Source organism: Ambystoma mexicanum, chromosome 7p, assembly GCF_040938575.1.
Source record: "Ambystoma mexicanum isolate Mex_15411 chromosome 7p, UKY_AmexF1_1, whole genome shotgun sequence".
Classification (NCBI taxonomy): Eukaryota; Metazoa; Chordata; class Amphibia; order Caudata; family Ambystomatidae; genus Ambystoma; species Ambystoma mexicanum.
The window spans coordinates 60,105,696-60,132,070 of record NC_090939.1 but is presented as its reverse complement, the minus strand read 5'-3'; the positions used below and the strand labels follow the sequence as shown (position 1 = coordinate 60,132,070).

The window sequence follows — 26,375 nt, the reverse complement described above, 5'->3', positions numbered from 1 at the left end:
TTTGCTTTACATTACTTTGTCACCAGTACGAGCTTCTGATTTATCTAAAGGCCCACAAGCAACAGCTAGGAGACGTGCCCAGCAGAAACCCTATCCCTCGCCCAGAGCTGCAGAACCCCCTTCGTTGTCGGCATGAGTAGCACCAAGGAGAAAACCAGCCCTCTGTGGGATTACTTTACCATTAAAATGGATGATAACTCCTAGGCAGTGTGTTCTGTGTGCCTTGCGGTTTTGTCTTGTGGATCTGCAAACTCGAGACAGTGCAGCACATCAGTACTGACCAACTATCTGCGGTCCAAACATCACAATGACTATGTCCAATATGGAAGGAAAAAAGAGGCAGTTGTTGGGAGAATCAACAGCAATGTGCCTCCCGCAAAGTGCAAGAGGGCATTGTCACAGCTGTCCATTAAAGATTGCCTGGACAAAAAACAAGTGTGGCCTCTGGACAGCCCTTCTGCACATGCGGTGCATCGCAGTATTGGCGAAATGATAGCACTAGACTTGCAACCATTTTCTGATGTTGAGGGTGTCGGTTTTGTGTGTTTACTCCATAAGTTGGGGCCTAGGTACAAAGTACCATCATGTAAATATTTTTCAACAGGCATCATCCCTGACCTGTATGAGAAAGTGAGCCAGTTTATTGCTTCAGAGGTTCAGAGGGCTGAGAAAATTGCATTTACTGTGGACATTTGGACATCTGATAACACTTTGACATTTTTATGAGCTTAACAGGGCATTGGCTGGCCAGCAACATGAAAAGGCATGGAGTTTTGTTGCAGTGCGAGGCTTTTGGCGGAAGCCATACTGGTGCCAAAATAGGATTAGTATTCCAAGAAATGCTAGAGAGATGGCAAATTAGCCATTCCAAAGTGCATGTCATTTTTCAGGATAATGCCCCTAACATGTGCAAGGCCTTCGGAGAAGCAGACTTAGCTAGTGTGGGGTGTTTTGCTCACACCCTACAGCTTTGCATCCATGATGGCCTTTTTGTGCAAAGATCTGTGTCGGACATGATGGCACATGCAAGAAAACTTGTAGGCCACTTCAAACAATCTAGATCCGCCACGTCCTGCCTGCAAGCACTGAAAAAAGATCTAGGGTTGCCTGAATTGCAGTTGGTTCAAGATGTGTCTACACGGTGGAACTCGTCCTTTTTGATGCTGGGGCGACTGGTAGGGCAGAGGCGGCCAGTAAGTTTGTACTGTGCGGAGGACGATAAAGTGTCAAATCTTTCTGCCTGCCAGTGGCTTTTGGCAGAAAATGTTTTATCTTTCTTGGCACCCTTTGCAGAGCTCACAAAGGAGATTTGGTCCCATGCATCAAGCATCTCCTTGGTGGTTCCTGCTGTGAAAGCTTTAAGGGCCTACCTGAGCTCTGGCGATGTTAGGGACACTGGTGTAAAGCTAGTGAAAGCACAGTTATTGAAGGCTGTAGAGGCAAGATTCAAAGACAGTGAGGCTATGCCCATCTACTGTGTGGCGACAGGCATCGATCCGTGGTTCAAATTAACATTTTTCAGCAATGATGTGGCCAACAATGTGAAATGTACTATGCACTCTACTGCCTTAGCCCTCTGTGAGCAGACCTCCCCTCCTGAGGGGCAACCTTTAGACCCTGACCCACAAGAGGACAAGCCACCACCCAAGAAGAGTGTTCCACCATGTGGCATATGGGCATTCTGGGACAGTGTTGTTGAGCAGTCCACGGGTGGTGTGAGTCAGTCAATAAGTTCCCTGGACACTGAGCTCACTGTCTTTTTGAGAGAGCCACTGCTCCCTAAAACTGCAGACCCGCTGGAGTGGTGGGACATGAACAGTGTTCGTTTCCAGGGTTGGCAAAAGTTGCACGTGTGTACTTGGCACCTCCTCCTACCAGTGTGGACAGCGAGAGAGTGTTCAGTTCAGCTGGAGATATTTATTATGAACACAGAAGTAGCCTCTTAGCTGAAAATGTTGAAAGGCTTGTTTTCCTAAAATACAACCTTCCCCTTACAGGTTACTCTTACTTGGAGTGAGGGCTTTTCCCATAACTTTTGTTTTTTCTTTGTCTTTTGTCATAAGCTTACACTGATGTGTCCAATTAATAAATATGTACCCATGCAATAGAATGCCTCCTTAGTTTATTCATTGAAATGCTGTTTATTATACCCTAGAATATGTTTGCCTAAAAAAACAACTATTCGGCTCACTATTCGGCTCCGGCCGAATAGTTGACAAACTATTCGGTATTCGACCGAATACTAAATATGCTATTCGGTACAGCCCTAGTGTTGATATGGTCCTTGATGATTTTTGAAGAACAGGGAAGAACCTGTTTTGATGAGACTTTCATAGATCGGACTTGTCCAGAAATCTCGTCAGGGGAGAACAGAGGAAAGGAAGAGAAAGGAAGAGAAAGGGGGGGTGTAGCTGTGGGGGAGTCAGAGGTAGCCGAGAGAGAAGCAGGACGAGGAGGCGAGGAAGAGAGGGTGGACAAGATGTCCTGAGTTTTTGGGATGAAATGAGAGGCCAAGGCGGTCCAGGGGACAGGCGAGGTGGTGACTGCAGCAGGATTGGCCCGCTCTTGAGTTTGGCCGAGTTGTTAGATGCCGTAGAGATGCAGGCTTTGATGTAGGCTCTCTTCTTACTGCGGACAGAGATGTCTTTGGAGCAGGTGGCAGTACATTTTATCAGAGGATGCACATGAAGCCCGCCATTTCCTCTCGGCAACCCTTCAATTGCGTTTCAGGGTGACGAGGTCGGAGTCGTACCAAGAGTTGCCCTTGGCTTTAGGTTTCAGGCAAATCCTCATGACATGGGCAGGAAACACTGAGAGTGTCAGAGATAGCAGAGTGGAGCTTGGAGAGGGCAGTGTCAGGATGAGAGTCTGTCAGAGGTGGAGGAGGGGGAGAGAAAGTGGCAGTGAAAGCCGCTGCTGACACACGCTTCATGGATCGGATGACTGAGAAGGTAGCTAGCAGTGCCAGAGCTGGCCTGGCCTGCGGGGTAGAGATGGAGAGATGAGAGGAAAGGAGAAAGTGATCACTCCAAGTGAGAGGAGTGGTGAGAGGGGAGGTCAGGGAGATGAGTCGGGCCGGAGGGAAGAATAGAGAGAGAGAGAGAGGGAGTTGCAGAGGTCACGAAAGAGTTGAGAGGAAGGACAGGAAGCATCCATGTGGATGTTGACGTCTCCAAGGAGGAGGAGTTGAGTGGTCGAGGCCAAGTGGGAGGAGGAGAGGTCCGCCCACTCAGAGAGGAAGGAGATGATCTGACTAGGTGGCCGGTAGATAGTAGCCACTGTGAGAGAGTGGCCAGGAGAAAGGGAAAGTCTACAGATCAGACATTTAAAGGAGATGTAGGTCTGAGTGGGAATGATAGAGGCAGGAATCCACTCAGGGAAGATCAAGGCTACACCCTCACCGCAGCGGTTGGCTCTGGGCACGGAGAGGATCTTGTAACCATCAGGGAGGAGAGTGTCAAAACTCGTAACAGAGCCGGCCATGATCCATGTCTCGGTGAGACCAAGAATAGCAAGGCAATGCACTTCTAGGAGACCGAGGAAGTCAGAGGAGTGTTTGGCAGCTGAGTGGGAATAAAGAGTGGCGAAGTGGAGAATGTTGCCATCCTTGAAAGACTTCCAGGGAGGGGTGCAAATCAGAGGTACTCCCTGCAGCGGTGTAGGAAGAGCCAGAGGAGGGGCAGAGGAGGAGGGGTTAGGAGGCAGAGTAGCCAAGGTAGCATATGAAGAAGATGCAGAGGGTGTGGTGGAGGGTGAAGGCAGGGACACAACAGAAGGGAGAGAGGGGATAGCGGGAGCAGAAAGGAAATTAATAAGGCATGGGAAGTGTCTGTCAAAGAGGAGGAGGTTGGCCTGAGGGCCTTGTACCACGACAGTCCAATTGCAGTAAACATTAATAATGACCTTAGAGGAGTGAACAGAAGCCAGGAGGGCCTTCCGGCAGGTGCCACAATTAATGGGAGAGGAGGAGAAAGGGGAGAGCACAGAGACCATATGAAGAGTCCATAGGTTAGGTGAAGGGACGACAAAGAGGATGTTGGTGAGAGTCTGTCTGGTGGAAGCGCTTGTTTAGGTATCAGCAATAGGTAAACCTGGGTTGGAGACCAGGATATCCTACTTCAACTTCTTCCTACCAGACTTAGTGAGAAGGGGAGGATAGAGAAACAGTTGGAGAAGATAGGAGGGACAGTGAGCACCATATCAGCGGAGGGGGGGGGTGCAAGTCACTGGGCACAGCTAAGTTTAAGAATCTAAGCAGGCAGGTAAAATACAGTGGTCACTGGGCACAGCTAAATTCAAAAATCTAAGCAGGCAGGTAAAACCCAGTGGTCACAGGGCAGAGCTATGATTAAAGTCTGATGGAGGTGCAATGAAGAAGGAATGATGGAGGGAGAGCCAAAGGGTTGAGAGGCGGAGATGTGACTAACCCACAGGAGGAGGAATGTCACGAGAAAGTTCAGCAGCCATGGAGGATGGTGGGAGCAGGTCGCTATTCAGGTCAGCCAATGGGGCCCCCAGGCCGTCCAGATAGCGGATAGGGAGCAAACAGGGTCCTTAGGAGTGGGCTGGCGTTCGCCTGCCAGCGACCCCAATTGGCTAGTTTTAGATAGAGAGAGAGACAGCCAATCCCCTGGGCCCTCAACTGACGGCACGAAGTACTCCACTGCTCGTGTGGGTGTCGCCCATCTTGGATGGTCAAGGGCCCCTTTGATCACAATGTGCCTCCAATCCAAAAGGTACTTTACCAAATGTACCGTACTGCTGTTTGATTCTAAAGTACAGTTTCATAATCCGAATTGTGGCGCGCTGTGTTGTGAGTTGATCTGTGTTGGTTTCCGGTTTCTGTGTGAAGTCGCGTAGGAGACGACTGGGCGCGTTTGCCTACGCAGCACAGTAACGTCACGGAGAGAGGCGGGGAATAAGAATGTTTTGATAATGTCAAGCTCAGGGGCGGGGGATATGATTTAGTGCCGCAAAAGCAGGTCAGCCAGGGTGATGCGGCAAGTTATGGGATTATCACAAAATGGCAGCGCCCTGGTGCCTGTTTTTGCATGCGTTTTGGGGACGAAAACTCGGTTAAGGTCCATAGGAAATTTTTCTAAAATCGAGCGACTTAGGCTTGAAAACACATGGCCGACACGTAGGGACAATAACAATTTTTGACCGAACCATTCCTTTAACTCTGTGCCCAAATCTTGCTATCTACATTTCTGCATTCTCAGACGTATCTTGCCTTACCTCTCGTAACCTCAAAGAGTCACTGCGATCATGGACATTGTCTTCTTTCGCCTTGACTATGCCAATTCCTGTTACCTGGGTGCCCCGCATTTTACCACAGAAACTCAGAAAGCTCCAACAGGTCCAAAACACTGCAGCTAGGCTATTTGTGAACGTTGGCTCCACAGAGCACATAACTCCTGCCCCCCATGTCCTTCACTGGCTCCACTGGCTCCACTGTTGGGCGACGGGCGCTTTCAAAGTCATGTGCCCTCACAAGACATCCCCAGAATACCTCCAGCAGAAAGTACTCCATTACCAACACAACCGAAAACTTCGATCAGGGACCAAACCCATGCCTCGCATTGGGTTATTCAAGCACCTCTCAGGTAGGCCGGGGCAGCAATGAACCTGCAAATAAAATGTACAGAGACCAGAGAAAATGAACTCCAACAGACAACAGGACAGAATGCATGGCAATTCTATGAAACCAGGAAACAAGCCAGAGCACATGGGTATGTATCAAACTCCATGCTCAAGAAAAATAAATTATGGCAAGGCATACATGCCAACATTCAGACACAGCTGGGAGGGAGATTTCCAAAGGGAAATCGGGAGAACAACAATTCCCCATAGGAATGCATTGGGGCTACAGCTATTTCAGGCGGGAGACAGTGAAAAATAGCCCGATTTTTCGCTGAAAAATCGGGAGTCTCCCACCTAAATCGGGAGGGTTGGCATGTATGGCAAGGCCACACACATCTGCACCACACACCACTCTTAAGACACATCACATAACACCTCTGCATACATGCCAACCCTCCCGATTTAGGCGGGAGACTCACGATTTTTCAGTTAAAAATAATGCTATTTTTAACTGTCTCCCGCCTAAAATCATTAGAACGTCAATGCTGTCTTATGGGAAAACTGCATTCTCCCGATTTCTGTTGTGAAATCTCCCTCTCAGGGGTTCCACAATGTTGACATGTGATGCCTGCCTCTGCCATAAAAATGCAGATATCCCCATAAACAAAAATTCAGTCTAGCTGGACACTGCATGCGCATACTATCCAGACGATCCTACAGCAGTAATCCACATGCTAGTTTGATATGGGTAACTAGTAGAGACTTAGCCACTCCTACCCTCCTTCATATTCACCATAATTCATGTGGTGTCCCGATGGGAACAGCAGGCCTGGATGCACAAATGCCCTCTCCTCTGTGAACAGAGAGATGAATGCAGCATGTATTGTCTTCGATCCCGCTCGTGCAGTGCCAAGCGTGCTGATGCGATGTTGTATTTATTGACATGGCGCAATGACGTACCCCATCTTCGCACCTTAAAGGAGACCACACCACAATGCACACGTATTCTACACTCATCTGACACATTTCTCATACCATTCCCAAGGGCATTCACCTACAGCACTTTGAGACCATACCAATGGGACAAGGTGCTATACAAATGAAAAATTATAATATATTACATCACCTTGCAGAGCTTCTGAAAACTTTCATTGGGCAAGACTGAATGTATCTTATGCAAGTGCTGTTTAACCTAAATCTGAAGATTTTGCAACATTTGTAAATGTTGTGTTATGCACATCTGAGTTTTTTTCTTAATTATAAAATGTTTGGCATGGTATGTGAAATCTGCCAGTGGCACGTGTCACTTCTAGTAGTGACATGCAATGGTACGTGTCACTGGCACATGACACATGCCATTTTCGGCTCCTACCCCTACTGCAGATTTGTAAATTGTTTTGTTATGTTGAGTACCAATTGCATAATGAATTTGTAGCACCGGTGTCTTCCAGCTGTCCAGCTTATACTTACTTATAGTTACCTAACCTCAATAAAAGATTTGTAAACTGAAAAAAGTGCATTTTTTTTTTTAAATGGTTTCAATTTGGAATCCTGTCAGACACATGCGTCGTCTGTGTTTTTGTCGCGTGTCATTTGCTATTCCTGATTGGGTGGACGAGACCAACCAATCGGTTTATAATCACTAACCAATCAAAAGACACGTACGGTTGCTCTTCCGCCTTTTCCGGCAGCCTTCGAGACGCCTACTCAGAAAAAGGGCCGAATCGAAATCTCTGCGCTCCGATTGGTCGTAAATGACGTCACTCCCCGTGTGTGGACTCGGAGCTGCCGATTCGCCTGCGCGAGCTCTTGCTGTAGCGGGACTGCTTTGAAAATCCGTGAGCTGCGGAAATAGCGGAATCAGTGTGGTGCCCTCAAGTTTATCGTGTTTGATCCAGGTAAGAGGTAATAGTGAGGCGAGCTTTACCCCCCCCCCCAATTGTTTTAGAAACATGCGCCACTGTGGAGACAACAGTCCAAAAGAAGCCCCGCCCACACACTAGTTTTAGGCCACTGTGGAGAAAACAGTCCAAATGAAGCCCCGCCCACACACTAGTTTTAGGCCACTGTGGAGACAACAGTCCAAAAGAAGCCCCGCCCACACAATAACGTGGCCGGGCCATAGGAAGATAAAGGGAGTCCAGAGTCTGAGCCACAGACCTGGCTGGCACCAGCGGGTATATGCAGGTGAAGCAGAGCTGCCAGCTTACCTCCTCCCAGCGAGCCTCCTGCACTCTGGTAGGCTTGGCTGCCCTCACCCCGGTGCACAGCCGCTGTTCCCAAGCATTTCTTTTACAAGCATGGAGTAAACAAACCCCTTATAACCTGTACACACCGACTCTTTGGTTTACCCTGTACATGCATTGGTAAGGCTTGGCTTAGTACTTAGTAACTGTTTAAATAAGGCATTTTCGAAGCTGTTGGCTTGCCTAGTCAATGCTTAAGAAATCGTATAAATGATCTGCATGCACTCCTGTCTTTCAGATTCCTCAGCAGGGCACGGAATGGCAGTAGGTTCAGGCTGCCTATCAGTTCTTGATTTCTGCTATGTGTAAAGGATCTGCTGGTTATAGTTCAGAAGTAATGCACGGGTCTTGTATAGCTTCCTCCTATCACTATTGGTGGTTTAAGGAGGGCAGGGGTCAGTAGTGGGACAATGGGAGATGCAGATGGGGAACCTGCAGTATTCATGGGCTTCAGGTCATAAGTAACTGGTTCCTATGTGCCAATCTGCTTTCTATGGGTTTGGCAGAGAGACATTTGGGAGTATGTTGGGAAGAACCCAAGATCTGATAAAGTTTAGTGCTTTGTTTTTTGCGCTCCTGTTGAGCATAATTTTCCCTGAATCAGGAAGGACCGTGTGTCTTAGTAGCTACTTTGTTGTTTGCACGTGTCTTGAAGGAGACTAATTGCAAGGAATTATAAAAAGGGCTCCATAGTGGCTGGATGGCCACACGTGGCACAAGTTCTTGCAGTACAACTGAATGAAAAGGTTCAGCCATAATAGAAAAACTGCACACACAAGGAATCCTTATTTTATTTTTTAAATCTATCTCCAGCGTTTACTGGAACCCGCAACTGCTAGGTACCTGGGGATGGGCATTTCTGTTTCTAAATGCAACCTTTCAGTTTAGAAAATCTGTTTTAGATTTCCATTTTCACATTACTCCTAAAAATAAGTGCAAAACCCAACACTAATCATCAACCTACAGTAAACTTTCTCTAGTCCTGGCACGGTTGTAAATTTACACAGTACTGTGATGAGCTAAGGAGAGTGTTGGCAAGTGGAATAGTGTTGGCAAGTGGGATAAAGTGTCAAAGAGCATTGGACAGAATTGCCTCAGAATGGTGACAGAGAATGCATATGGGCGAAGTGGGGGGGGGCCTTGTTGGGAGGTGGGGCGAAGGAGTGCACCTGGGGAAGCCGGAGCTCTTCATGGGATGACAGTGGAGAAAGAACCAGAAACGAACCAGGGATGGAAAGTACGGGGATGAAGTATCTCTAAGGGAATGGACAAGAGGAGTCCCTTAAAAGCAGGGACGAGTGTTTGTCAGAAAGAATTAAATGGCTGAATGTTTTCACATCATAGAAATGGGTCTTTCTTGGGAAGTGATGACCAAATGAGAGCAAGGTGAAATAGATTTGATATCTTGCATAATCAAGCACATTGGGCCATTAAACATCTTGTAAAATGGGAGCAGTATTTAAAAATGGCAATTTCAGCCCGATCTAGGTGCTGCGTTCAGCTTACAATAAAGTCACTTCCCACATAAGACTTGGACGTGTCACACGCACCATAAACCACGCATATGTAACCTTGACACTATAGTCGAGTTTACAGCCACTGTCTGCCATCCTTTCCTCGTCTCTTCCAACTTGCAGGCTTCACAAGCCCAACATTTCTTGATATATCCCCCAACCTCCTTCGCTTGTGTGTTTTAGCCCATAAGTATCCACAAATAGAAGTGTTCATGTTGTGATGTCATCCTTCACTTCATTCCACCATGAGTGAGGAAAGTTTTGTTTCCCCACGTTCCACCAGGAACGCAACCCGTAATTCTCCCAACCGCCCTTCTCACCTCCGGGGGCCGTATAATAAAGCTCCCTTCCCAAACATATTCAGCCTCAGTATCTTTTATTACATTGGCGACGAGGCTCCCATTTTTCCCCGGTGACCTGCATCCGGCCCCCGGAGCTTCCCTGCTCGCCCTACTGCCAGTCTTCAGCACCAGAGGCGGCCCCTGCGGCTCTCCACATTGCCGCTCCTGCCTGCCTCCCCCCTTCCCAGCCCTGACTGAGAAGGGAGAGGGGCAACCCGACAGACTCACGGAGCAGCAGAACGGCACAGCAAGTAACCATTTCCTTTACTTTGGTCTGTAACAGCTGCAGCGCTCAACGCGCGTTTTATGATTACACACCAACGGCCGTTTGAGGAAAGCACCTCACAACGTGCCCCACGTGCCGCCATTTTGTCCACACTATCTTCCACGGCAACTGCGCCGCGGATTCCCAGCAGCTGATCACACTGATCGAAGCAGCCCCAAGGATTAAAGCCGCGCACCACAGCGCACCCACTGGCTGCAGGGGGCAGTAGAAAATAAAAAAAAACATAAACACCTGGGTTCGCAGTTGTGTTCCCAAAGACTCCATAACCACCATCCCAGCAGCCCCAAATATATATAGCCTCACACCACAGCGCCCTCACAGGCTACAGGAAGCAGTGAAAGGAGCACAGAAAGACATTGCGAAACACAGTACAACAAGTTTCACTTCGCCCTATAGACTCTGTGACTTAGAGAATTTTGTGCACAGGACTCATAGTGCATGTAACAATCTTCAAACATCAGATACTGCACTCAAGCACATTGGGCAATTACAAAGAGGACACACTGAATGGGGGAGTGACCACACCCCACGCCCTCCTCACAGCCAATCATGCAGAACGTGCCACACCCCACCAAGTTTCTTCCTTGCCCCGGTACCCCAACATGCCTCTGGGAGCAATGGCTAGACAGCTTTCAGATATATCTCAGAGCCATTGGTGGCGGTAAATTCAATGATTATCTCAAGGAAGCGACCCTCCTGAACTGCATAGGGGCCGAAGGCCTAAGAATATTCAGGGCACTTCCCGAGCCAGATCATGCAGAGGGCGACGGCAACCGGAAATTTGACACAGCCTTGGCAAAACTCACCAAGCATTTTGGCAGCAAAACAAACAAGGTTTTGGAGAGGTACAAGTTCTTTTCCCGGAAACAGGCAAAGGGTGAACCAGTTGATGCCTACGTTGCCTCCCTCAGGGTGCTCATGTCTAAGTGTGACTTCACTGGTGTTGGAGATGAATATTTGAGAGACCAGCTGGTACTCAATGTAGCAGATCCCCCGCATACAACAAAAACTGTGGCAAACGAAGAACCCCTCACTAGATCAAGCCACTGAAATAGTGAGAAGTATGGAATTCGGGGACCGATGCATGAAGGAGAGACTGGTCATAAAAGAGAGTGTTGAGGTGAAGTCCATAGATGGCTTCTCTGAATCTGAACATGACGGAGCCTTGGTAGCAGCTGTGAGGAGTGCACCTCAAAAAAGCAGAGGTAACCCCAGAAGAGGGAGAGTTTCAGTGTATGACAATCAAAACCCCATGCGCTGTCATAAGTGTGGGTGGTATAAACGCCACGACGCGGGGAAGGTGTGCCCTGCTAACAATGTCGAATGCTACAAATGTGGTTTATTGGGTCATTACGCCAAAGTCTGCCGCAACATCCGAGGGAGACCAGGAAGATCCGGTAACCCCAACAGACGACCATTCAACAAGTACGGGTCTGTGAAGACAGTGGACTACGACCAAGTGTCAGAGAGCATGTTGTCCATCAACCAGACACGTCCACAAGTGCAGATCCTCACGGTCACCTCTTTCCAAGAGTCAAGCGGTCCATGGGTTAACATGTACGTCAACGATATACCCTTGAAGGTTATGGTAGACACAGGGTCCCCATATACCATGGTGGATCTTGAGACCTTTGTAAAAGTGCTTTCTGGTAAAGTCCATGATCTACGGAACTCCTCGGTGAGAGCCACAGGGTATGGAAAAAACCCCCATTGACATCATTGGGTACACATGGGTCAAACTCAAGTTTCACAACAGACAAACATGCTGTAAGTTGTTTGTAGCCAAGAACGGTTCCTCAGTAGTAGGATGGGAAGAGCAAGCGGCTCTCCAAGTGAAAATCCACCCTGGGGAAGATACTCCTATATTGAGCGTGCTCAAAAGCAACACTGACATCAAATCCAATTTGGCTCAGCAATTCCCCAAAGTGTTCTGCAATAATATCGGTCTGCTTAAGGGTTTCCAACACAGAATCATATTGAAAAGAAGAGCCGTCCCCGTGGTCCATCGAGTGCGTGGAGTCCCCTTAGGGACTAAAGCAGCACTTAAGGATGAACTCACACGTCTTTGCAATGAGAACATTATACAACCCATAGAGAGTTCTGAATGGCTTGCCCCCATCGTCCTAGTGAAGAAACCCGACAATTCCATACGGATGTGTGTTGACTTGAGAGATCTCAACAAAAATATATGGGTTGACAGACACCCACTTCCTAACATATCTGAACTCTTATCGACCAGGAAGCCAGCAAGCTATTTCAGCACTTTAGACCTCTCCTCAGCATATCACCAAATTGCCTTAGATGACAGCTCAAAAGCCCTCACCTCATTTGTCACACCTTTGGGAGCATACATGTTCAATAGAATGCCATTCCGGCTTGCTTCCGCCGCAGCAGCCTTCCAGAGACTCATGTCACATCTGTTTGGAGGCCTCGATGGAGTACAATGTTTCCAGGACGACGTTCTCATATCCGCTAAAACTGAAGAAGAATATGACGCCAAATTAATGGGCGTATTACAGATAATTCAAAAAAGTGGACTCGCCCTCAAACTGGAGAAATGCAATATAAAGTGTAATCAAGTCTCCTATCTTGCTCATTCCATCGATGCCAGGGGCATCCGTCCCAAGAAAAAACTCCTTGACACGATACTGAGCTTAGCCGAACCCACAAACAAAGACCAATTGAAACGTTTTTTAGGAATGACGGAGTACTACACCAAATTCGTGAATAACTATGCCAACAGAACACAAAACATGAGAAATCTCATGAAGAAATCCAACAGATTTGAATGGTCCACAGAATGTAAGAACGAATTTGAGAACCTCAAGCTCCAGCCCTTAGTATGTTTGATTATAAAGCCAAAACGATAGTGTCGGTAGATGGCAGCAAGATCGGCCTTGGTGGAGTACTGGAGCAACAACAGAACGGCAACATCATAATCATCGCATTTGCATCCAGAGTACTAAGAGGTGCTGAATTGAACTACTCCACCATCGAGAGAGAAGCTCTGGCTGTCAAGTGGGCCCTACAACATTTCAGGAATCTAATATGGGGTCTACCGATCCTCCTAAAGACTGATCACAAACCTTTAGTCAACATTCTGCAATCCAAAATGCCACACCTTATCTCACCGAGGATAAGGCGTTGGTTTCTAGACATCATGCAATACAATCTTCAAATTTGTTACAATCCTGGTCCACTAAATCAAGTAGCAGACTGCCTGTCGACTATCCACCATTCAAGATAATAAAGATGTCGAAAATGAGGATCAAGAAGAGGATATTATAGCCACCATAAATCCTGCCATACCCTCCGACGAATGGACACGCATCACCAAAGCTGACACAGAACAGGAAATCAGAAAAGCCGTAATGAACGACTGGGTTGGTGTTGGGAAAGAGTTGGCAAACTTCACTCCATTCAAAGATGAGATATCCATGAATGAAAATCACATCTTCAGGGGAAATAGTGATTCCAGCCGTGACCCTCAGAAAGAAACTACTTGACCTAGCCCATGAAGGACATCTGGGAAGGAGTTTGACAAAGAACAGGATAAAGAACAGCTACTGGTGGCCCAACATGTGGAAAGAGGCAGAAGAGTCAGTAAAAAACTGCAACGCCTGCGCTTCCAGTGACAAATCGAAAGTATTAAGGAAAACCCCGCTTCAGCCGGTAGAAACACCCAAACATGTATGGTCAAAACTGGCAATAGACATCATGGGTCCCTTCGAAAATCTGGAGGAAGTAAAAATATTCATCATCGTAATCGACTACACCTCCAAATGGACCGAATGGGGTGTGGTAGATACCAGCACAACCACAAAGAAAGTCACTGACTTATTAACAGAAATATTCAACAGGGAAGGTGACCCCAGAGACATGGTCTCAGACAACGGGTCCCAGTTCACTTCGTCAGAATTTCAAGAATTCCTTGACAAAAGATCCATCAACCACATCACCACGTCACTTTACCACCCAATGTCCAACGGGTTGGTGGAAAGAATGAACAGACTGATAAAGAGCGTCATCCAACTGGCCACTGCCAATGCTATGCCTTGGAGAGAAACCCTCAAGGAGGCTCTGTACGCATATAGAACAACGCCACACTCCACCTCCAACGTAGAGCCTTTCACCTTGATGCGGGGCAGAACCGCAACTAACCAATTAAGACCAGCATGGATCTTCCTAGACACCGGTGAGGCGAGAATAAACATAGAACCAAAATTGGACATAGAACAAATCCATAAAACTATAAAGGAGAAGCAGAAGAAGTACAAAACATACTATGACAAAAGAAACAGAACTAAAAGGATGTTCTTTCAGGAAGGAGACTGGGTATGCATCAAAGAACCCAGGAAAACACTCCAGGGTGAATCCAAATTTAGATCTCCACAAAAGATCATACAATGTCACAACAAATCTGTCACATTGGACGATGGAGGGAGATGGTCCCACGATGACCTCGTGAAAATAACCGACGCCTGCAAACCTAGCACTTCCAAAAACCATTTCAATGATGCATGGTCAAGAGAGAACGACCAACGACACTCACAGACCTGGTACATCCACAGATTCACAGGATGGCATAAGATCAAAAAGTGAACATTTTCCTAAAGAAAGATACCACGCCAGACATACAAGAAAGCGCGAACCCTGTCACACCAATGAAGAAAAACATGCCAAGGGCCTTTCGAAAAGGAATCGCAAGATTATCCGCAATTTCAGCGACGACTTCATCTACTATTGATCACATATTTTAATAATTCAACTTAACAACTATTCCACCCCTGTTTACCCTGTTTCCCCCCCTTCTCCGTTCCCTTTTTTCCCATAAATAAGGAGATGTTGTGATGTCATCCTTCACTTCATTCCACCCGGAGTGAGGAATGTTTTGTTTCCCCACGTTCCACCAGGAACGCAACCCGGCATTCTCCCAACCGCCCCCCTCACCTCCGGGGGCCGTATAATAAAGCTCCCTTCCCAAACATATTCAGCCTCAGTATTTTTATTACAGTTCACCACCTGCCCATGTCTCCTCCTGCATACCAGGTGACTGATAAGGAGATAAGACCTGCACTGCTTTCTATGCTGTCTGTGCGCTGCTTTTGCTATCTGACCACCTGCATTGGAGTGGGTGACCAGCAGGAACAGGTTAATGAAAATCTGGGACATGCCTCACGGTGGGCCATTGAGGCTCGGGAGGAGGTTTATTCACACCACCTCGCCTAGACTTATGCCCAGGAACCAATGCAAGTGTGATAATTAAGAAGGCTGAATGTCTGCTCATGGCCAGCAGGTTACAAGTTCAACGCATATATGGGCACAGTTAATTCCTCATTTTGAGGTATGCAAACAGACCCAAACTAAACGTAAGTGCAATTCCAGGTTTATTTCATGTACAACAAAGACCCGGCGGCCTGCACTGCTTCCACTCACTCCGTTCACCCGTTCCTCTCTGCAGCCTCTCTGTTCTTCGAATCACAACACACTTCAACAGTAAACATTCCATCTCACGCTCACGCAGGCAGGGTGCCCCATACATTTTAATAAAGATCCAGTTTAAAGAAATACATGAAATACAACAGTTATAGGACTTGAACAAATACCCATCTCCTAAAATATTCTTATTTAGCCAATGTCCACTTTTGGCAATCACATGGACCAAATGAAGTTATTTGCAACATGTTGGTGTACATTGCTTAATAGGCAGGTACCCTCTCCATGATATTTAGCAACATTTTTCAAAACTTTGACAAGACGCCTTTGCAAAACAACTCCTGCAATCTTTCCTAAAATAGTTTGCAATGTGTTCTATTTAGTCACTGAGGTAGTAATCCTAGTTTGAAGGAGCGTTGTATGGAAAGGGATACTTGCCCCAAAAGTCTGGGTGTGGAGGAAGTCGCTTGAAAAGGCGTATTTGTTTTGGTTTTTTGACTGGCCGGTCCCAATCATTGTAATAATTGGGAGGTACAGATCTTAGAACACCCAGCCCCCCGCCCCACTAAAATCGCCGGATAGGTTTTTGTAGATGACGTTTGGCAATGAGAAAAATCTACACTGGATAACTTTTTTCAAAACCAAGATGGGAGTGGTAACTCGAGGGACATGAATTGTTCCTTGGTAGGATGTGTGAATTTACCCATGTGGTTGCCAGGTGAATTTAAAAGCACAACTGGACAAATAACATTTGCCATTACTTGATCTGTTTTAAAGGCCACACTCGTCTGTGATTTGGGTGTTCCCTCCCCTCCCCTCCCCCCTAAGAGTTTTTTAGTGCCACCTATAAGCCAAAACGAATGCATTGGATCAGGGCCATGTTAAGCACTTTGGGGGCACGGACACCTTTTGGGGGGGGCCTCTCCAAAAGAGCAAAGGAATTAAGGGATATAGAATATCTAGTGCGCCGCACCCCGTGTCCTGAGAACAACCCATAGCTTGATATGCTGACTCGCAGAAATCAAAATAAGCATGGTAAAATAAACTTCCTTTCAGATACCTTACACTCTTCATTCATGTTGTAATCGGAGTGTTAAACAAGTAGCATTTCAAGGGCAACATTAGCAGTCTACGCGAGGGTACTTATGTTCAAGCATAGGTACAGCAAACATTTCATCAATAGCAGCCACGTGGAAGGTATACTGGACATAGTATAACTGCAGGACACAGATTTTATGACAAAGGTACACATAATACAGAACAGTCTGAGATTAGCTGCCTCAGACACAGCAAAAGTGCCTAAGCATGGATACAGATGACCAATGGAAAGCAAGGCTAAAACTAACATAGCGTATCACAGAGAGTGGATGGCGATTTGAAGATATCAGGAAGGTGTCTGTATCCAGACAGACTGAGATTACAAGTGGGACATGGTTTTCAAGCAGTGTTGCCATTCGAGAGCAAAGGCACAGGTGGATATGGTGTGTAATCTATAATGGAGGAAGCAACACTATGTATAGCCAGTGAAACGATGAATGGGTTTATTTTTATTTTTTTTTAAAGATCCTAATCTAAGAACGAAATCGCTCTTTTGAAAGGTTTAGGGACTTGCAAATTTTGACAGGTGAGGAAATACAAGATTAAATGAGATACCCAGGATCGCACATTGTTTAAGAGGTGAAGCTGGGATTCGTACACACAATTTCTGCTCTCTACAAATTTATTTTTCTAGTTTTTACCTTCCATTTTACAGGACTGACTTGAAAAATTTGACAATCACATAACCCAATACATTTTAAAAAACAAAACGTTATAGAAACATAATATTCAAAATGGGAATTATTCTAGCTTCATTGTCTCCATCAAGCAAAGTATATAAATACCAGCATACTAATGGATGTGATCTTGAAAGATTTCAGATAGGTTTCTCTTTGGGATTGTAAAGCTTTAAATACTGGCTTGTGCAATGGTATTTAAAAACGTACAGAAAAACCTTTGAATTGTACAAAAAAAATCAAACCGTTTTGTTGTCACAAAAGCAGACCTTAGAATATGCTGGTAAGAAGCCTGCCATATCTGGTTTGCTATCTTCTGTCTAGAACTCCTTCCACTCAAATGGCCTATATGACAGGAAAGATCAGGTAATTGGCCAAACAATGCCACCAGTGTGTGAGAAGAAAACCTTTTCACAGAAGGCAGTACAGTCCTGTCAGTGATATAAGATGTGTCCAGCATCACTGTGTCGTCTGCTGGCAAAGCCATGAACGCTTTGATTCCACAGTCTGGAGTTTGGATACATAAACACCTCTAACACTTTGTCATCATTGGAGGTGCCTGCCTAGGTTTTACAACTCCCCATCTAAACCAACCAATTTCTAGACCATCACCATAATAATGCTGTTTGTTTCTATAGCAACCGCTATTTATTTATTTTATTTATATTTATATAGCGTGGAAGCAGCCCAGGGGCATTGAGGCGCTGTTACTTGCAATAACTTAGTTACATGGTACACATGATAGCGATTGTTGACACATTATGAATACTACAAGAAATCATACTGTTACAAATATTGCATTTGGTCGTACATTACAACATATATGACAAGTATTCGTGCTGATGTGTCGGTCCTTATGTGAAGAGGGTAGTTTTCAGTGTTTTGCGGAAGGTGGTGAGGGAGTCCTCACCACGGATAGTGGGAGTTAGGGCATTCCAGTGAGTGGGCGCGAGGTAGGGGAAGCTGGATCCACCCGCTTTTACTCTTTTTACTAGTGGCACAGAGAGCATGTTGGTGTACGGTGATCTGGTTGGCCTGGTAGTGGAGACAGGGTGGATCCTTTGAGAGAGGTATGCTGGAGCAGTGAAGTGAGTGCACTTGTGGGTCAGTGTTAGGGCTTTGAATACGATCCTTTCCTTTATTGGGAGCCAGTGGGCTAGTTTTCTGGCTTCAGAGATGTGTTCTCTTTTAGCAATGTGTTGGGCTGCCCGGAGAGCATTGTTCTGTATTACTTGTAGTCTCTAAGTTTTTGTTGGAGGTTCCTAGAAAGAGTACGTTGCAGTAGTCTAGCCTGGACCCGGTGATGGCTCTGGCTATGTTGGTGCAGTTCTCTTTGGAGAGAAAGGGTCTGATTGCGTTGATAAGTTTGGCATGATATGCAGCTGCGGATGCTATTGCGTTGACTTGTCTATCCATGGATAGGCTGGAGTCCAGGTAGACTCCCAGAGTTTTGACAGAATCGGAGACCGGGATTTTAATGGAGTCAAAAAGTGGCTGAATTGGGCATCTAGATTTTTTAGCATGTCGGGAGAACCTACCAGAAGGAGTTCCGTCTTGTCAGAGTTGAGGCATAGTCCGTTGTCTGCCATCCAGGCTTGGATGGTGTTGTAGAGGTTGTTGAGGGTCAGGGAGTCGGTGTCATAGTTACCTGTGAGAGTGAGGAGGATCTGGGTGTCGTCGGCGTAGTTGGTGTATGAGATGCCCATAGCGTCGAGGATGAGGAAGAGGGGTCGTGTGAAGATGTTGTACAGGGTGGGGAAGAGACAGGAACCTTGGGGTACACCACAAAGTATAATGGTTGGTGATGCGGAGGCTAGGTCGGAGAATACTTGCATGGTTCTGTCTTGTAAGTAGGAGGTGATCCATGCTGTGGCCTCTGGGGAGAATTCGGCAGTGGAGGAAAGGTGGTGGCATAGGACGCCATGATCCACGAGGTCGAATGCCACGGATGGGTCAAGGAGTAGGAGAAGTGCTGGTTTACCCATGTCTCTAGCATCGTCCATTTGGTTTTTCAGGTCAAGTAGGGCGGTTTCGGTCCCGTGTCTGGGGCGGAAGCCAGATTGGCGGAGTCCAAGGAGTTTGTTCTCTTCAATGAAGTGCTGGACCTGCAAGTAGGCTGCTTTGTCCAATAGTTTGAGGAGGAATGGGACAGTGGTGATGGGTCTGTAGTTGTTGGGGGAGGTGGGATCGAGAGTTGTTTTTTTCAAGAGAGGCCGGACCCAGGCTTCCTTGAGGGAGGTGGGGACTTTCCCTGTGGTAAAGGAGGCATTCACAAAGGCTGTTAGGAAGGGAGCTAGCGCTTCCGTGCAGTCTTTGATAATGGAGGCTGGGCATGCATCACCTTTGCAGTTAGAGGGCTTGATGTTCCTCATAATGTTGATGATGTCTTTTTCTTGAATGGGTTTGAAGGAGAAGGGTAGGGGGGATCCGGGGCAGGTGATGGGATAGGGATATGCATACTGGGTAGGGCTTGTTTAGTGGCTAGTATTTTGCTTTTGAGGAGGCCTAATTTGGTTTGCATGGCCGTTTGTATTTGTCACACCAGTCTTTGTCTTTGGTGAAATTCTGGGGGGCGGGAGTGGGTGTCTCGAGCTCTCTGAAAATGGCGAAGATTTCTTTTGTGCTGGATTGGGCTTCCGAGATTCTGGATTCAAAGGATTTGGCCTTTGCTTTGGTGATTGCCTTTTTGTATTTGGTGGATAGGGCTTTAAAGATCATCTTGTCTTTTTCAGAGTGGGACGTTTGCCACTGTGTGAGTGCGGCTTTTTTCTCGTTGTGGAGTGGGAGGAGCTCAGGGGTGAACCAAGAGTTGGAATGGGTAGTGGGTTTGGATTTGCGAGGTTTGAGAGGGGCAATGGAGTTGATAGCTGCTTTGATGGCAGTATCATAGGTTGTTGCGAGTGTTTCTGGGTCTGATGGAAAAGGTGGTCCGAAGGCTGGGCCTTGGAGGAAGGGCAGTAGCCTTTCCTTAGTGAGCTGGCGGGAGCTTCTGGCGAGGCAAGGTGGGAGCGGTTGAGGTTAGGGGGCAGCAGGGGAGCTAGTGGTGAGGATGCTAAAGGTGATGATGTGGTGGTCAGACCAAGGGGTGGGATTGATACCTGTGATGATGAGTGGGCAGTTGTGCTGTGCTATCCAGTCGAGCGTTCTGCCCTGAGTGTGAGTTGAGCTAAGGATGGTGTTCTTGTAGCCTAGAGCATCGAGGGCAGAGTCAAGGGATTTGGCTGCTACGTCCTTACTATCCCGGAGCCCTAGGTTGACATCCCCGAGGAGAATGGCTTTAGACTGTTTTTTGAGGTTGTCGGAGAGGAGGTGGATGAGAGAGGCTTGGAAGTCTCCTGTTGGGCCTGTTTAGTGCAGGTAAATTGGTGATAGCACCTGGAGTGCTATAGAAACAAGTACATATACATGCAGGCTTAACAACTTCATACATTGGAAACGCTGAGTTGGCCCTGCTGTAATTTGGTATTGTAATCTTGTATGTGATCGCATATCTCTGCAATGTGTGCTTAATACACTGAGCTATCCTCTGAACCATCGGGGCATTCAAATGTATCAATATGTATTTCAACTTTGGCTATTGCACATGATCAATATAATCCCGACAGAAAAGTGAGAATGCTACAGGTGTTGTGCCACGCAAACTATGTATACCACACAGTGAAATGGCATTACAGGATGAAAAGATCAGAACAGTGTTCTTGTCAACAAAAGACAGAAAATAGGTTTAGCCTTAGCAGCACACCAAAGAAAATCCTGATGTGATATTTAATTTTGTTGACTTAGGGAAATTGACTTTAAAAAAAAAAATAAGGCTCGTTCTTGGGGCCCGAGGGCAAGTGCCCCTTTTGCCCTCCCATAAAGACGTCTCTGCATTGGATTGCAGCAAGGGAGAGATGGCATGAGGAGAGACACAATGTTTGCGAGGGTTGTTTGGTTATTTACCCAACCATTGACTACCCATGCCCATGTTAATCTCTATGGCATTCCCACCTACGTCCTGCCCCTCCCTGCCCAAAACGCACCCTCCTAGGTTCTCTTTGAGCCACCTGTGACAGCCCTCCTTGACTTAAAAAATGAACTGGATGACGCTATTGACACAGGAAAACGCACTCCTCCTCCTACTTCACCTATTGGCCGCTTTCATCCTGGTAGACCACACCACGCTTTGCCATCACCTCGCTACCTCAGCTCACTTCTCCCCTGAAGCCAGCAAATGGGTTGCATCTTTCTTTCCGTGCTAACAGAACATCAAGACTTCTTCGCAGGTGACGCACTAGCTTCCCCTAGCCCCACCCGCATCACTTGTGGTGTACCCCAAGGATCTTGTCTCTCCCACTTTGTACAACATTCATACAAACCCCCTCTTTGACCTCCGACTTCCTCAGCACCTCTTAAAGAAACTACGCCGAAGACACCAAAATCCTTATCCCCTAAGTGGAAACCACTCCCAAGACGCAGCCAAGGTAAATACCATCTATGAGACGATTCAAACATGGATGGTAAGGCATAGCCTCTACTTGAATGACGAAAAGACAGAACTTTTGATCATTGGCTCCACAGAGCGCCTCACCAAGCTTTACAAGACCATCAATTCCTTCACCATTGGATCTGCTCCCCAGTCCAGCTAAAGCTGAACAAAAGAACCTCTGTTAATTTAACTCGGCATAAACATTAGGGTGCATCTAAACGACATTTGAAGATGAGTCATAAAAAATGGAAACATTGATACGTTTGCATCGTATATATGAAAGTTAGATTTGCAAAACGCTACGTACTAGCTCCTTGCTCCCCAATGGTAGGTCCTGGTGCAAAACTTGCACTTGCCAATAGACATTGACTAGTGATAATTTACTGTTGGAAAGTAAGAAATTATGTCTCGATGTATAGAATTGAGGTGGCCAATGACTTTTTAGGGCTGGCTAATAGCTTCGAAATTAGAATCTTTGCCCCTCCCCAGGAGTTGCCTTTAGCTCCCGCTTATTGAATCTTAATTTCTATCCCTGCGGATAGATTTAAAGACTGGGTGTATGAATTTGAAGTGGCTTTGCCATCCAGGGTATGGTGGTATTGGTATGGTGGTATTGGTAAGTATAGGTGGGAGGCAAGCAACCAGAAGTTGAGAACTAGCTCACAGTGCTATTTGCTGGCTTTAAGGGTTCATCGCTTTTCAAGACATGCAGGCTCCTGGTGCTGCCTCTGCTACTCATCACTGGAGCTGCTGACTTTACAATCGCCTGACTGCGTTTCAGAATTTATTTTGTGTAGCTGAACGCCACTGAAGAACCGCATTGCAACCTTGGACCATGTCGAATTGACTAGACTACTTGGAGAAGGCGATTTCACCATAGTCTACCTGTTCTTCACTCGCTTCAAGTTGATCACTGCTGCAGGACCCCATCACTGAGCTGACATGACCTATTGGGAAGGCCGACTGGAACTGCAGAAAATCACCTAGAAGTCTGATTGGATGCTGTCGAGCCTCAAGAACAACCCTAAAATGTATTTGTAGTGGTCCTGTCCCTCTGGCCTGCCTCAAAATCCCCTAGTAATCATTAAGACCCCACTCCTTACCTTTTCCGAAAAAAATATCTTCATTGCACTTGAACATTGTGTGGGTGGCTGCACCGTCCTGCCAAGCACACTTCATGCAGGATGGAACAAGGGGGCACACTGAAGGATTATTTTTGAGCTAGCTGTCATGCAGCACCTTTGTGTTGTATAGGGCCTGCCAGAGCAGTTGGTACAATCAAAATGTTTTAATCTAGTGTTTAAGCCACTTTATATGTGTCCTCGCATGTGTTCTTTGCACTGAGGTCCTGTTAAATTCTTATCACAGTGGCTGCATGTTCATATTTGTTTACTTACTTTTGCTAGCCAGTATAGATGGTTGGGGTTGAGCGAATGCTGCCGACGGAGCACAGAAATCATCCATGTGAGATTGACCAGAATCATGACAATTTTCCAATTGGGGTAACACAAACTGTATGTAAAGTTATTCTGTGTATAGTTATTTGGTGAAAGCGCTGTATGTATACCAAATGATCACTGTATTGCTCAGGCTGTTAAATATGTGGCTAGTGACTTAACTATCTTATAAGGGTGTACCGAACTTCGGCTTCAAGTAAGTATTCAACCGAATTCTGTGAAAAAATGGGGGGAAAAAGCGACTCAACTCCAGCGTAATGATTTCTTGCTCTTCGGCCTCTAGGTTGCTACACTGCATTGAAATTTGAAGTGCAGTCTGCAAAAGGTATGTCTGAAAGCATGCATATAACATACGACGTAACAAACGGAAGACCTAGATGCATTTGTTGGCGTAATGGAGAGAGCTAGTGTTGAGGATGAGAGCGAAGGGAGCCTGGTTTGTTCCCAACTGAAATGTTAATGAAGAAACATGAAATATTCACAGCGTATGTTGGAGACCAGCAGGACAGAGGTAGTTTGTTATACCTGAGGCAGAGTGATATACCCTCATCTAAGAGGCCGAACTATACAGTATTCGACCAAATACTAAAATCTGCTATTCGCTACATCCCGAATAGCTTCAAAATTAATATGCAGACATTATCTGGCACCACCACATTTTGGGAGATGCTTCCAAATTGAGATTTTTTATTTCTTATTAGTAGCGCAGAGCTGAAACCTATGTTTTTCTTGCATGCACAGTGGCAGACACTCTTTTGGTTACTAGTTTATCTTCGAGCCAAACGGATCACAGAATTGATTAGTTGAATGTGTGGGTGCTTCTATTTTGTTGCATCTCATTGTGCGAGTACTGCATGTTGTGGACGATGCAAGGCTTGTAGTTGTTTGGTTATTTGCCCACCCATTGACTGCCCATGTGTATGAGTATTAGTATCTATTAGATGCCCACAAAAACCTAAACTGTTGGCATTGCCAATGCTTGTTGCTCATTCTTAAGGGGATACTGAGTAGTCCCAGAGACCATCCATACTGAGAGACACTCCTTTGGATTTCTTGTATTTTTACAATTGCACACATCACCTTACAGTGAAGTGCAGTTAGGATACTTGTGTCTATTTACATTTTTACCTGATGGCTTTTTGGTTACTTTAATAATGTGCCCAAGACAAGCTGGTGGCAGCATTGTGGTCTTATTATTTCTTTTAAACATTTTTTTATTTTTAAATGGGTTTTAATTTTTTTTTTAACACTTTTAGTGATGGTTTATATTGTGCACTTTAGCTACTAAAGGTGGCTAGCACCCTAATATTGCTATGCCATGAAATCTTTACTTGTTCTTTGGCCATCTTGCCCTTTTGGCCTTCTTCCTGCATAGAAAGGTCCTAAAAAGTCATGTATAGTAACTCCTTTCCTGGAGAAAGCTGCTGCTTTCTCGGGTAAGTAGGCTTTGCATGTGTGAACCAGAGGAGGGGTCTGGGGCTGTCTGGTCCCAGTCCACATTCTCTGGTGCCCGAACATCTGTTGCTGGACAGATCTGGTGACCAGTGGTTGTCTGGGATTTTACAGCCCTAGGCTGTTTGTTACAGATACTTGGCATTGGTGGGCTTTGGGTAGCTCCCATCCTGAATCCTGTATAAAAGGAAGGCTCTTGCAGCTATTAGACAGATCATCATTGGAGCCAAGACTTCTACAAAGAAGAGCAGCTGCTGCATGCTGATGACCTTAGGATGTATTTTTGATTCTGACTAACTTGAATAATTGGTTGTGTTCTGTGTGGGAGTCTTGTAGCCCTACACCACTCGCACTTTCCTAAGACTAAGCCCTGACTGGTGTTATTCGCTGCCTTGATTTTGGAGCTTTCCTTACCACTCAGTGTTCTCCGTGTTTACCATAAATTAGATGTGGCTTGGATTTTCCTCCGCTTAAGGCTCTTTTAGCTATTTGCAATATTTTCATCTCTGCATGCCTCTTGTGTGTTTCTCTGACTGCAACCTTCTCCCGTTGTTCTGGGCAACATCCATCCTACTTGTCTGTCATGTTTGTGCTGCTCTGTATCTTTAATGGTTGGCTAGTGTTGTCATCATTTATTCTATTTGGGAATTCTTGTACATTTTAAATCTTAGGATTCCAACCATGACTGCCTGAAAATGCACTTGTTGCAGTGTGCTGCCATGTGCTATTTCTCCTTTCTCCTAGTCTCACCCCATCCGCGCCCCCAACAACTCTTATGGGCCCCCTGAGCAGATGTTGGTCTCTCTGAAGCTGCCTCCCTGAGGCCCCTGCAGCATGATGCATTGGTCCTTACAAAGCTGGATTATTTCAGTGGAAAGTTCTTGTGCTTGTTGTGTTTGATGGGTTTGCAGTCTGCTGCTTGCTCAGCCTAATTGAGCACTTAACTGAGCAGTTCTTTCTCTTTCTCACAGCCTGAATTTTCCAACGCCGAGAACAGCAGTTAAACGATGGAGAAGGTGCCCTGTAAGGAGCATGGTGAGTAGCACGTAGGGTGGGGAACAATGGATTACGACAGTATGGGTGCATCCTTTAATGTAAGCAGAACTGTCGCTTCTGTGCTTGTCCTGTGTGGAGTTACTGAACTTCAAAGATCCCTTCCCAACTATCAAACGCAATCGGTCACTTGGGCACAAACTCAGTCTGTCTGTCTCTCCACCCTCCCAAATCATCTTGTATACATTTTTTTTTTCTGTTTTTTTTTTTTTTTCCCCCCCCCACGCCCCACACACTTACCTGCGGGAGCGAAGCATAAGGCTTGGGTCAGTGAGCTGCTCCTGTCTGGCTGCCATTGAAATATAATGTCCCTTTTCTGATGACTCTCGCCATTTTGAATCATGTTTTTCATGTCTGCCGTCATCCGAAAAGGGACCTGGTTCCTTTTCCATTTCAGTGGCGGCAGGCATTTTTTGTAAACTTTGTTTCTCTAGAACTTTGGCTCATGCTGAATCTTCTGTTGAGGGGGGGTAGGGGGTATCCGCATCCTTGAATAGCTTTCATGGCTCGGTGGGGGTAGGGTGAACATTGGCTTTAATGGCCCACAGCCGGAGCTCAGGCCCTTGCTTCACTTGGGCCTACCCTAGGGCTGGCGGGCCGTTAAAGCCCATGCCCCCCCTCCCCCCCTTGCCGGTGCGTGAAGGCTATAATCGGCCAATGCTTTGTGCATTCAAGATCAATCTTTCGAACTTCCTGTAGTGGTGAGTGTTTGCATGTGGACCATGTAGCACTTGAAAGGAAATGTCCTTTTTGTGGTACTTAAA

At 46.3% G+C, this 26,375-nt stretch overlaps 1 protein-coding gene across 3 annotated transcripts in view; it reads left to right on the top strand.

Moving 5' to 3' along the window:
* The first annotated feature begins 7,281 nt into the window (after window positions 1-7,281).
* Window positions 7,282-26,375, top strand: part of TTF2 (transcription termination factor 2) — a 1,006,608-nt gene continuing 987,514 nt past the window's right edge. For 2 of the 3 annotated variants that reach the window (XM_069635774.1, XM_069635772.1), the window contains exons 1-2: window positions 7,282-7,481; window positions 25,530-25,593. In XM_069635774.1, coding sequence (XP_069491875.1) covers window positions 25,566-25,593 — 28 coding nt within the window. In that variant the 5' untranslated portion in view covers window positions 7,282-7,481; window positions 25,530-25,565. Of the gene's footprint in view, window positions 7,482-7,712; window positions 7,950-25,529; window positions 25,594-26,375 lie in introns of those variants that run through there. The other variant, XM_069635773.1, reaches the window with a different exon arrangement.